Source organism: Lissotriton helveticus, chromosome 1_1, assembly GCF_964261635.1.
Source record: "Lissotriton helveticus chromosome 1_1, aLisHel1.1, whole genome shotgun sequence".
Taxonomy (NCBI): domain Eukaryota; kingdom Metazoa; phylum Chordata; class Amphibia; order Caudata; family Salamandridae; genus Lissotriton; species Lissotriton helveticus.
Window position 1 is genome coordinate 1,354,877,583 of NC_136057.1, and position 13,436 is coordinate 1,354,891,018.

A 13,436-nucleotide genomic window follows, 5' to 3' on the forward strand; every position below is an offset into this window, starting at 1 on the left:
TTTCACACTGGGGTTTTCGGAAACGTTTGCAGTCGATACCCAGCACCTGGCCTTCTACGCACAACACGTTGTCCTCTTCATCTTGGTCTTCTTCCTCCAGTTGGTCCTGCGCGACGTACTTCACTGTGGTCTTCTTTATGCAGGGCACCTTTTGTCGTGTGCCACGTGGGTCTGGCTTCCGCACCGGTAGCACGCGGGTGTGCTTTCTTTGTTCGGTCGTTTAATCTGTCCTGGTTTCCCTGTCCATTTGTTTGGACCTCTGTTCTCCCACTGGGTTGTTTTGCTTCTTCCTGGCTGTTCAGCGTCGTCTACCTTGTTTATCATGGGTCTCGGCGTAGGTTCCCTTTTGGCCGCTTCCGCACATCGCTTCGACATCTCAGCTTTCTTTACCATGGCTATCACCTCTTTAAGCGTGGCTGTGCCGTTCACCCACAGTTTGTCTTGCACCGCTTTGTTGGTAGTATGCATCACGATCTGGTCTTTTATGAACTCGTCATGCAGCACTCCAAACTTGCATGTAATTGCCAACTTCCTCAAAGCCGCGACATATTCGTCTACTGATTCTCCCACCTCTTGCTTTCTCTTCTGAAAGTTATATCAGTCTATCGACGTGCACACTGCAGGGCGGAAGTGATTGTTCAGATCTTCTATGGCGTGCCTGAATACGTCATCATCTGCGTTCGGTCGAGGTGTAGGCACCAAGTTCTTAAACACTCTTATCCCTTCCGGGCCTAAGTTGTGTAAGAGCAGTCTTCTTTTCCTGGCGCTGGGGAACGCTTCGCCATTCTCGTCCTCTAAGGCTTCCAGAAAATTCATGAAGTACTCTCTCCAGTCCTCCCACTTCATTTGCGGCTCTCCTGGTCTGGGCAGGAATGGGATCGGCGTTGTGAGGGAGGACGCTGGCGCACTCATCTCTGCGCGCCTTTCTGGCTCTTCACCTTGGTTTCTTGGATTACCCGGTGCTGTTGCTCCTTCCTCTCGGTCCTGGTTCCTTTGGGGTCCTTCTGCGCCCCCTTCACCGCTTCTCACTGGCTCCGCCAGGGCCTTCGTGGGCGTGGGCACGTGGTGGGCCCTTGCTCCCTTTAGGAGTGGTCTTCTCGCTCTTCGGGCAGCTGATCCCAGCCAACCCTACTTCTGCTTCCCTGCTGGTCACTCCCTTCTCGGGTGCAGAGGTTCCCGTGCCCCCACGCCAAGGCTCTTCTCTCCTGTGCTCTACCGCGCTCTCCAGCCCTCTTCCACACGTCCAGCGTTCGTGTGAGTCCCTCTGTGGCGTCTGCTCGGCCTTACGTTCTCCTTACTGCACTTTCTCCAGCCTGTTGGGTCTTCCTTCCTTCCTGCGTGAGGGTTGTGCACCTCTGTAGGGCCATCCCACCCTCGTCGCCACTGTAATGTTGGTGGGTGTGCCCAATAACCACACTAGGCTGGTTGAGGAGTTTAAGAGGGTATTTATTAATTATATCAGGCTTAGAGAGTGCCGGACGTGTATCTGCTCCGGTCGCTGAACTCGCGGTGAATCGTGCTAAATCGCGCATGCGCAGTGTACACAAAATGGCGGTCACGCGCGCTACGTGGTGACGTAGCTCGCATCAGCTAGACCGCAACACTACAGATTACATGTATATATCCTAATTGGACTCGATTTAGGCGGGCGTCTCAGATTTCTGGAGCCAAAAAATGCTTTATTTCCCCTGTCTCTTGTCTGCAATTGGCTCTGCCTCGATAGAAGTCAATTGACAAAGTACATTTCCCTTAATTTTTCTTCAGAGTGTCCCACTTCCCTGTTTTAAAATGTTGACAGGTATGATTGCATATCATCGGAACACACCTTGTTTCCAGTGCAAGGGTTTAATTTCACATATCAGTGCATCTTGGGTGTTTTCCTGGAAATCACCTGCCAGCGTTGTCCTGGAGGAGGATTGGGGGGAGGGTTTCTTTATAGGTGTGCATTAGCCATGGAAGCGTGGACATTTATGCTGGTACTTGGGCCTTATCTGTGGAGCTCGGAGTGCCTAGTGACCCATCTGTCCTCTGAAAGCTGGGTGTCTAGGTGGTTCCATGTCACCAGAAAACTGTTTCTGGTCTTTCACTGTAATGTACTGTCAATGCTTTTTTTAGGTCGAGCATGGCCTGCGCATGTGCTGCTCTGTGAAGCATGCTGTATTCGAGTATGGACTTGAAGCTCCGCCTATATTTGTCATTGGCTTGTGTCATTGTCCTTCATAAATGCTGGCTTCTGATTCCTTAAAAGGCTTGTTAGTCCCTTCTTAGTACCGCCTTGTCTTCATTTGTAACCTCCCATGAGGACTGGCCCTTTTACTTCTGTTTTTGCACGATATGTCTTATTTAGTCTGTAAGCACTATTTCCTTTAATGAGTTTCTACTACTTAAGGCACGACATGCTTTCCTGCAACATTCAGCGCCCCGTGCGCACTTTCACTTTCCAAGCAGCCCGAGACAATGGTGGCCACTTAGTATTTGAAATTAAATAGATCTCGCATTTACATGAGTTTGAGCCATTAGCATTGTAAATGACAATGCCTTTCACTTATGTGTTAATTATCAAAACAGATAAATAAAAGGCATTGTCATTTACAATGCCAATAGCTTAAACACTCGCAAATGCAAGACCTATTGTATTACAAATACTTGTTCTTTAGATTTTGGGATTCATAGTCCTGTTTTTCTAATGGGATAGAGAGGACTGCAAATCCCAGAAAGCAAAGAAACAGCATGGACTAACTGAGCTACTCACGCATGAACCTGGGCCACTTAATAATTTTTAATCCTATTTGTGGGCTGTAATGTATGTCCACTTCACTTGAATCCATTGACCCACTGCAGAGCAGATATCAGTAACAGGAAAGTCCAGGACTGGATAAACGATGCCCCAGAGACCTCTGGCCAGTCTATCTGTAATATCCTGCCCAGTAAGTGGAAACTGGGTCACTCCTGTTCTATCCCTGCCTTGGTGACGCACCTTCGTATTGCCCTGTGTTCTGTGATATAGTAATGCAGAATATTTTTATACGAAATGGGCTCAACACAGAGGGGAGGTACACTTCTCCACGTGGGGACATTGGGAGGGGCCAGAGAAGGAGAGTCAGTGTGTTAACCAGATGGCTGTGTCACCTATCTAAAACAAGTGCACAAAAGGTATTGTCCAATCCCTTTTCAGCATAGTGTGAAGGGGATAGACTCTGGCAAACACGTTCTGGGAGGTGGCTTTCGAGATCTCATAGGAGTTATTTGAGGGGAGCCGGAACATGGCCAGCGGCCGCGAGGTGCTTCCTGTGGACCTGGTCATTGGTTGAGGCCGAAGAGGGCTTCATCCATTGGTGTACCCACAGTAGTGATCTCTTGTAGGTCACCCCCCAGGAGGAAAGGATGTGGGGGGCTCCCAAAGGCACCAGAGGGACCGAGTCCCACTAATTTTTAAAAAAGTAGACTGTTCCCCAGTAATGAGGGGCATCACATATCAGAGGTGACTTAGGGGGAAATGCCCACAGGAAGGAGACAACCATTAATGGAAAAGAGAAGGGCGGCCTAGGCCCTGTGCACAGTTGGCCCGGGTCCCAAGGAGACAGCTACATGAGACAGTAGGAGAAGCCAGGGTTAGCAGGCTCCAAAGAAGATTGTGGAGGAGAGAACCTCCAGTCAAGGATAGTAGAGGTGAGCAAGGCCAGAGACAGGCCAAGGAGGTGGTGTAGCCGGGTAGTAGAGAGGAAGGAGCCAGTATGAAGGTGAGAAGGGGACGTTTGGCAGAGTGTACCCAAAGAAGGACCAGGATATAGATTTGAAAAGGCAGAACCTCGGGGGCACTCGTTAATAGACGGTTGGGTGAAGGTGGATGATATGGTACGGTAACCCTTGCAGGTATATATATGAAGGAAGGGAGAACCGTGCCCCCTCCCGAGGAGAGACCAAGAGGAGGTCCTAAGTGGGGACAGTGACCAGGAGACTGGAGCCCAAAAGTGGTGGGCATAGGCAGTGGTAGTACAGAAGGAGGGTAAGGGTAATGACAGACATACATGGCCTGACAGGGTGACCACTCAGGGGCCTTGAGCCCATAGGAAACATAGGGGCAGCAGAATACCAGGCGAGGGGCAAAGGCAGAGGATGGCATTGGTATTGGTGATACTGATAGAGGGACGGGAAAGAAGGATGGATGGTCCAGTAAGGGCAGGTGGGAGGACTGCAAGCCACATCCCATGTAGAACGGACAACAGCCACAAAGTGGAGAAGAGGAAGCTGTCCTCGGATGAGGGCCTGAGAGGCTGGACATAGGCAACAAGAGGTCGTGCTAGATAGGATCTACACATGCACAGGTCAAGGATGTAGACCATGAGTATAAAGGGAGGGTGGGATATGAAGAAGAGTGAAGGCATGCATGAGAGTGTGGTGCAAGGGGGGCAGACAGGATGTGGGGGTCACAGAAGCACAATGAGTGAGGAAAGCGCGTTTGAGAGGGATGAGACTCATGGAACAATATTTTAGAAAGCAGGACAGAGGTAATGATGGAAAGAGTGAGTAAACAAGAATGTGCTACTCAGACAACGGAGACAGATACAATGGGACAAGATGAACAGTATTCATGAGCGAGACGAGGGAGTACATGATGCAGGTGAAGGGACATAAAGTTGTTTGCAGAGGTGAGGAGGGCAGCAAGAGGTGACACTGGAAGTGGCTGGGAAGGAATCCATGGACAATGCAAAACAGGACAAGGCGGGGACAGTGTAATAACCCTGAGTGGTATAGCAGCCCCTTGTGGGAGCCATTTAGTGGCAAGCACCAAAGAACAAGTATGAGCCATTGAATACAAAAACATTTTTAAGCTCCTACACCGATTGACCCGAAGTAAGGGGGACTCCAAAGAGGAGGAAAGGGAATTTGCTAAGAAGCGGAGACTTGCCTCTAATATTAACGTCAGCATGTACAATTTAGTCAAGCCTTTTTGTGAAAAATATCCAGAGAGCAGCTCAGGACTCTTTAAATATATAGACCTCTTTAGAAAGGCGAGTGTAAGTTTGAGGTGTAGCATGGATACAATATGATGAGAAGGTCACAGCAAGGAGACGTTTAGATGCTGCAAAGTCATGGGGAGAGATTGACCAAGACCTGTGGATATACAATATTACACCGACCAGGCCGATACTAGTTGTGCCCTCAGACTCGGCCTGCCCTGGGAGGAGTGGGGCCCCAAATTAAAAATTGACCGGGCGGAGTGTGCTGCAACATCAACTAGGTAAGCTATTTCAGTGTACAGTGTAAGTTTGGAGAAAAGTACTCCAGTGCTGAGGTAAGACACAATTGAAGGACAGGAATTTTACACTGACGGTGTGGGGGAGGGTGGTTGAGGGGAGCAAAAGAAAACTTGGGGAAAAGCCAAACACTGGTTAGCTAGAAGGAGCTGGAACCATTGCTGCACCGGTACAGAGATACAGAAGCAGTTGATTGGTTGAAGAACAATTTTGAAAAATGTTTTAGGATTTCACACACTAGGTCTGTTATTGAGGCACTGGGTTCACAATTTGAAATTGGTGGAAAGACTGGAACAAGTGGTAAGATATGTTGGCAAAAGTGGTGGCAGCAGGCAGGATAGTAGGACCTTTTCAAGAGTTTCCCTTCCGAATTTGATAATCCCACTAGGAGACATCAGTTTGGACCTTCATAGCGGAAGAAGAAAGCTCCACAAAATATGCGGGCATCTATGAGGCTATAGCTGTAGCAAAGAGCTGTGGGTTGGTGACTGAGATTGTAAAAATTAACATACAGACAGCATTCATGCTTTTGCCAGTGCACTGGGGAGATTTCACTCTGCGGGATATAGTTTGAGGGGCACTGTTTTGTAGCTAAGGCCATGTCCATGGGCTGCTTTATTGTATGTTTGGTCTTCGAGACCATCTGCAGTTTCCTGGAATGGGTGGTGAGAGAGGTGCTGTGTTCAGAGCAAATGCTGCACTACCTGGATGATGGTCTGTTTAAAGGTAGAAACAAACAATACACCAGATAAAAGAGGGTCTCAGGAAACATTTAGAGACCTCCCCAGATGGTTCGAATGACCGACTGAGGTACCGATAAGCAGAGCGGTGCTTCCTCTCCCTGAGCCGCAGCCGGGTGAGGTTTGATCCCCATGCATTACGGTGGCCATTTGCATCATGCCATTTGCAGAGGATTTGGTCTACACCTAGGATTTCAGGTGATATGGTTGTATTGATTCCAACCTATACATTCCACTTTGTTGTATTTTCATTTTTTCACTTTGCAGTAGCAATATTGTTGAGGTCCTGAAGAAGGCAGAGCACGAGTTGTTTTCTTCAATTGCTGAAACATGTCGACCCAGTTAATCATCATGACAGTTGAGGGAGAGGTGTGGCGCCGCGGCCAGGGCGACTGACGTTGGAATCTGGGGACCACGGTTCGATCCCCGGCTCCGGCGGCAGGTTAGCCCAGCACCATGTGACTCTGGGCAATAGCTCGCTTAATCTTCCCGACGGCCCCCAGCGCCTAGAGACCCTTACGGGTGATTGTGCGCTTTACAAATGTGGACTTTTATTTGTTGAAAGCTGTCTTTTTGCACTATTTTTAGATGTGAGTACTGAGAGACACCAATACAAAGTTGTTTCTCTCAACACCCAATTTTAACTCACCTTTTTTGAAATATTTTATTGCACTGCATTTTTTCCTATCATACTTAGCAGTTCACATCTGTAGGTCAATCATTTACTCGTGTCATTTTTAGGATACATCATTAACAGTTCTTAATTTTAACATCCGTGAATCCCCTTTTACAGAGAGGGATGCAGCCTTTAGAGTCACTACAGTGACACTAGGAGGAGACCCAGATGATGATGAATCATGGCACCACTGGTGACTGATGGGAATCCGTCCATGTGATTAGGACTTCCAATTGCTTTATGATAATAATAAGCTTCCATTTGATAGTGATGGAGATAGTGCTCTTTCAGATTCTCTCTTGTTTATTGTTGTGTTTGTTTAGACCCGTGGATAGGTATGTGTAGTATCTGTTTAAAGGTAGACCAGGAGAACCAGAGTGCCAACTGATGAAAATGATGAAGGCAGTGGGACAGGCGATTACTCTTAACCCCAGGAAAGACAGAAGGGCTGGTAACAACACTGATTTACCTTGGCATCAATTAAGCTTTGTAGCTATAATGTCACTACTACCTGCATTCAAACTGACAGCGCTGAGAAGGCTTCTTTAGGAGGAGGGGAGGAGGTGGTCTGCAAAAAAAATGCAAACTAAGAAAGATGCAACAAATATTGTAACACTTGAACATTGCTTGTAAAGTGGTTTCACCAGGAACAGCATTTTGCAGTCGCATGGTTTTGGTCATGAGAGGGGCAACAAGGCCCCATTACAGGCCAAGGATTTATGAGAACATGAACCTGGATATGTTCATCAGGCTGAGCTTTGGTTGAGTATTACAATATAGTGACAATGTGGGTGGGCACGTACCCATTTAGTTTGGCCATCAAAATCTCCCTGGATGCATCTTGAATTGTGGGGCGGTCCCCTACTGGAAGGAATGATGGTGCGCCAAGAAGTGGCTAGGAGCCTGGGAGAGACAAAGCCAAAGTATTGCTTCCCAGAACTTTTTCTCTGGTAATATTAACAATTGCATTAAAGGGCGGTGAGGTTAGAAACAAAAACGTGACATCTGATTGACGAGGCACTGGTGAGAGTGATAGAGAAGTTATAGGTGACAATCACTGGCAATGAGTTAGCAGATGCTTTAGTTTGATTTTGGTGGTCAATATGCTGTTGAGTAGCACTTAAGGCAGATCGTTATAGAGTCAGAGTCTCTGAAGGAATGTAGTATTTAGGGTGTTGAGTGTGCTGGCTTTGAAGAATTTGTAGGCTGTGACAACCAGGACAGAATTCAGGCAAGCACTTGTTTGGTATTAAACTTCTCAGCACATTAAACCCACACTGATGCCAGCGTGGGATTTAATTAAAAATGCACACAGAGAGCATCTTAGAGATGCCCCATAAAAATTAACCTACCACTAGTGTCCAGGCTGAGTGGCTGCTTTCAGCTACCACCACCAGACATGTTTCTGGACCCCTGGGTCGAGAGCCTGCTGCTCTCTGGGGCCTGAAACAATGCACATCCCGGGACGAGGTGCCAAGCTCATCCCCCAGGGTGGGCAGGGTTCACGAAGGGGAAGCTTCAAAGGCTTGCCGCCTTTATGAGCTTCCCCAGGCCACTTGCTGCTTTCAGCAACTGGTCCCAACTGGTTCTGACCCCCACTTTGGGTGAGAGAACCAGCAGTTAAAACAAGTGAGAAAGAGAGGTGTGCCCACCTCTGCCAACTCCACCGCTCAGGTGGTGGGGGCGAGGTGAAGCACAACTCTCAGTCACTGCCATCTTGCAGATGGGGGGACTCAACCAACCAGGGAGAGGCTCCTGCCCCCTCCCACTGGAGGGTGGCATAATAGGGGGTGTACCCACCCCAGGGAAGGGACCCATCGGTCCTTGCCTTTCACCTACCTGTAACGCCCCTAAATCTAGTGTTTAGGGGTATCCCTGAACCTTGTTTCCTCAGACAAGACGAAACTACAAGAAGAAGGCCCGGACAGCCGTGCTGCAGCTAACAAGAAGATGCCCACTGACTTGGCCCCAGCCCTACCGGCCTGTCTCCCCCTCGAACCTGCTCCTGCAAAATCCCGCTGTGTCCTGCAGCCAGCTACCTCGAAAACCGCTGTAGGACCTGCGTGCCTTCTAGAACTTTGCCTCCTGTGAACACCGGATTTGTTTTTCTGCAAACTCTGGCTCCGGCCGGACATCGTGAATCCGCCCCACTCTGCACTTGCCGTCCATGGCCCGAGCTTGAGTGGGCAAACACCATGAGGAGGTCACCACGGTGATCCTGACCCGAGATCTGGCGACCCCTGACCTGCCTCAAGCCTCCAGCCGACGCCTTAAGCTTAAATCCGGAAGGTCCGCCCAACCACGACCAGGAGCTGGTAAGAAGATCCAACCCCATAAGGCACCCCTGCACCCGACGCCCCACGGTCTTGGGTGCCCAAAACGACGGTGCCTAACCAACCCCTAACTTCCAAACTTACCTCTCGAAGTGGTGGTTGCACCCAGAAGACCTTCGTCCCCAAGCCTGCAGTGCCTTTGCAAACCGGAGGTTCCCTATTGAAACCAACAGGGCCCGACGTTGAAACAGTACCCTGCACCCGGCCGCCCTAGTGCCGCTGAGGGTGCAGCTTTGGGGCTACTTTGTTTCCCCATTTGCCCTTGGCTAAAATCCAGGAGCATTGCTCCCACAACCCAGTGGCCTGCTTGCCAGCAGCCACCAACCGAAGGCCCCCTATCCCCCATTGGATAACATTGGACCTCAGCACTCTGCACCCGGCCGCCCTAGTGCTGCTGAGGGTGTAACTATAGTGCATCCTTGACCATGTGAAACCCCAGAGTCTACCCCCAGAACCTGAACTGCCACTACCAAATAGTAACCTCAAAACTGATAACACTATTTTTCTCCATAGGATAACATTGACTGTTTTTCTGTGAAAAGTTTCTAAGTGTGGAGTATGTTAACCTAAAGAAATTCTTTAAAATTGTACTGTTTAACAAAAACGATTTTACTTACCTGTTTACAGGAAATGTCCCAGAGCAGTATCCAGGTATACTACTCTGAGTAAGAAAAGTAATCCAAAAGTAACACCTGTAATTTTACTGAAAATCCCATTCAAAGTATATGTCCTGTATTCTGAAAAGCATTGGATTATCAGTAACAGTACTGTAATCAAATAAAAGTACATTTACAATTGCAATCCAAATTGTGTTACAATCTGTATATTTACTGCAAAGTACTTATCACTTGCCTGTGCCAGGCGTGCTTGGTTTTAGTAAATCAAATTACTCAAAGAATATTTTTGATACAAAAACAATTGGTCTGAAGTTCAGTCTTTGAGTGTGTGAATTCATTTGCTGACTGTGTACAACAAATGCTCAACACTGTCCTCTGATACTGCCTTACTGCTCGACCACACTACCATAATTAGAGAGTGAGGTGCTATCTAACTTTACCTCTGAATCCTTTGGGGTTCCACTAGATTCTGTGCACACTATACCTCACTTTGGTATAGTATATGCAGAGCCAGCTTCCTACAACATGGAGCTACTGGCAAATTAGACCATATTGGACACAAATCCTGCAACTAATTAATTGAGTAACAGATAGGACCCTCAGCGTCTCTTTGGAGCCATGTCTCTTGAGCTTTTTCACACACCCTAAAGAGATTTTTCAAAAGCAGTCAACTCCATCCTTCTAGAATTTGAAAGCATTGAAACTGAGAATGTGGGGTAACACTAAAAGTGGATACCCTTCAGGGACTAGAGAGTCAATGACCTGACATAACCTCCTTGAGCACCATGATCACTGTCTTAACACATGATCATAGCTAAAACAGGATGCCCCGCCGCCTCCCACCACCCCTTATTTCACAGTATTTCCTTTTTGGATATGTACCCTATATGTACCCTCTAAAAAGCGATGACACTTTTGAACATTGTTAGAAGTTATTTCTATCATTGCTGCATTTTTGTTATGAAAATTTAACTTATATATTGTTGTAATGAGGATCTGTTGCTGAGATGATTAGTAGTACTTTCCATGGACAATGAACGGAATAAGTCTCTTTCCTCTAGTAAATGAGGACTTAACCATCCCACCTAGGTGACGTGATATGAAGATTGTTTCTCATGACATTTTGTAGATATCTCTCTGATTACCCGTGTATATGTTTGTTGCATACTACAATAGAAGGATGAATATAAAGCAAATTGTACAGGGATACAAACTAAAACAATAATAATATGTTTAGAAAAAGCATGGGGGGAATTTATTTGAAGTAGAGCAAAAAAAGAGGAAGGGGCAGGGAGAGAATGATGCTGGAGTGAAGATGTAATACATTTTCTTTTGTCACTTTTGGAGAAGGGTCCATCACCAATGATGATTGTGGGAACGATGACTGAGATAACCTTCTACGGTAAATACTTCTTGGGAAATGAGCTGAATGGGAGTGAATTTGTAAGGAGGGTGGTGGAAGGATGAGCTAGAGTGAAAGGTACAGTGGAGAACAAGTAACAAAGACAGTTTTGGGGAGGTTATGGCCCAAGCAAGAGCTGTGTTCACATCTGCTTGGGGGACAGCAAATGTTCAGAGACATATTTTTATTCATGTTCTTTGGAACATTGAGCGGTTGAGATATAGCGGTGGCAAAGAATTATGAGGGCCTGAGGGTAGATGGGTGGATAATGTAAAGTGGGAGGAGAATAGGATAGCAGTGCTGAATGTGCAAAGAAGACGGAACAGAAACAAAGGGGATTCTGGTTGACGTTGAGCAGGTCAAAAACGTTAGTACTGGCCATGTAAAAGCCTACTGATAATACTTAACACTGAGGGGAGAAGAGAAAGGCAGGTTGTTCAGACACTAGGGAGGAGGTAGAGTGATTAACAGGCAGGTGTTAAGGCTGTTGAAGTATTTACAAAAGGGGGGATGGCAAACAAAGGTGTATGTGATGCATTCATCCCAACTGAGAGCAGTAACAAATGTTGGGGTAGGGTGAGGATAAGTTTAAGAGATTGAAGTCTGTGAAGATGTGAGGGGACATGATGCAGGAGGTGAGGTTGTACTAGTAATTGTTGAGTAATAGCCCCCCTCAGATAGACAGCAAGCTTGAGGAAGAAAGAATAGTGGTGGATGGTGGCAATATCATGCTCCAGTGACTCCCAGGCTGTACATTGGTACCCCTTAAGGGCATCCTACCTGCCTCTGCACAACATCACCCCCATCATGATCGAACTCCATTGGCTTGCCTTTCCAGCCCACCCCATCTTCAACACTAACTGCTTCATTTACAAAGCCATTATGACCAGCATCCCTGCGTATCTTGAGGTGAACGTCACCATCTTTGGTGGCTTTTAGCACACCCGCCATCACCAGACTGGAGACTAAGAAGTGTAAAAAATAGAAAAACAAGGCAGCTGCCTTTTCCATCTATACACCAGGATCTAGAACAACGTCCTTGTATCCAGAAGGACTGGCCAAATGCTGCTCTACTTTAGGAGAGTTGAAGACCCATCTCCTTAAAGAACACAGTCAAAATGCAGTTACAGTTCAATAACCAGCTACCTCTTCTACCACACATTGACTTTACGCTTGCCATTGACCCTGTTCACCCTATGCAATCTTTTTGGCTAGATTTGCTCTTTAAAAATACCACATACATACCTACAAAGCAAGAAGAATGAACTAGGGAACATGCGAAAACACAGTGTTATGAACATCAACTGGGACTACAGAATGACAAAGTGGCAATGCGAAGGCATAGTTTAGAAGAAATGAGATGGAGCCAATTGCTTCCAATGTTATGGGACCGGAGTGAGAGCATCCAATGCTGGTTATGTTTTAATTAATTTGGGAGAAAATTATCTGGTGCAGCTTAAAGGTCTTAACTGTGGAAGATGATGGAAATGGGATCTGGAATAGTGCTGGAAAGATGGGATAGGACAGAGGTCATACAGGTACAATTACTACCCAGGGGGGTACGGAGGGGAAGAGAAAGATGTCTGCTATTAACAAGGCACTGCAAGAGGTAAACAGGGAGGTGAACGGTAGCCCTTTTCTACTAGTGAACTCAAACGAATGGTATGAATGAGAACAAGGTTCAGTTGAATCCACATATTGGCTAACTTCCTACCCCGGTGAATAAATGTCCTTCATGACCATCTCCCTCCTCCAACACCCCTCCCAAACCCCGCTCGATTAGAACATCTTACCTCCACACTGAGCAGGCGCTGCCCCCTTAGAGCCATGGGGGTACTGCAAAGAACCTCTTCCTGGCTTCCCTTGGCCATAGTCATCTGCAGGTAGACACGGAGCCAGAGCAGTTGACAATCGCAGCAGAATGGGTTGCCCCCCAACCGTAGCTCAGTCTGCCCCTTGATCCGAGGAAGAGATATGGACTCCAGACGGTTGCCTTTCAGACTGAGAATTCGCAGTCTCCGCATTCCCACGAGGAATGACGCACTCACCTCCTGCAGCCCCACCTCATCCAGGTACAGCTCAGTCAGGGAGCGTAGCCTGCGGCCAAAGGGTTTGAGCTTCTGGATGGTGTTTCTGCTGAGTTGCAAGAACTGTAGTGATTTAGCCTGGCGTAAGGTCCTGGGTATACTGGTCAAGTTATTTGCTTCCAAGCTCAACTTATGTAACTGTTTGAGACCTGAAAAGGCATTGGCGGAGATGTTGAACAGAAGGTTGTTGTCCAGGAAGAGCCAGCGGAGCTGCGGTAGGCCATCCAGGCTCCGGTCTGAGAGCTCGGTCAGCTGGTTGTGGCTGAGGTAAAGGGCACTCAACTTGTTCATGAACTGGAAAGCATCTGCAAGAGAAAGGGAAA

General features: G+C 47.4%; 1 protein-coding gene across 1 annotated transcript in view; it reads right to left on the minus strand.

The window, feature by feature from the left end:
- LOC144772897 (uncharacterized) overlaps positions 1 to 13,436 on the minus strand; it is a 64,297-nt gene that overhangs the window by 23,512 nt on the left and 27,349 nt on the right. The window contains exon 3 of the mRNA XM_078657573.1: positions 12,820 to 13,418. Coding sequence (XP_078513699.1) covers positions 12,820 to 13,418 — 599 coding nt within the window. The remainder of the gene's footprint in view (positions 1 to 12,819; positions 13,419 to 13,436) is intronic.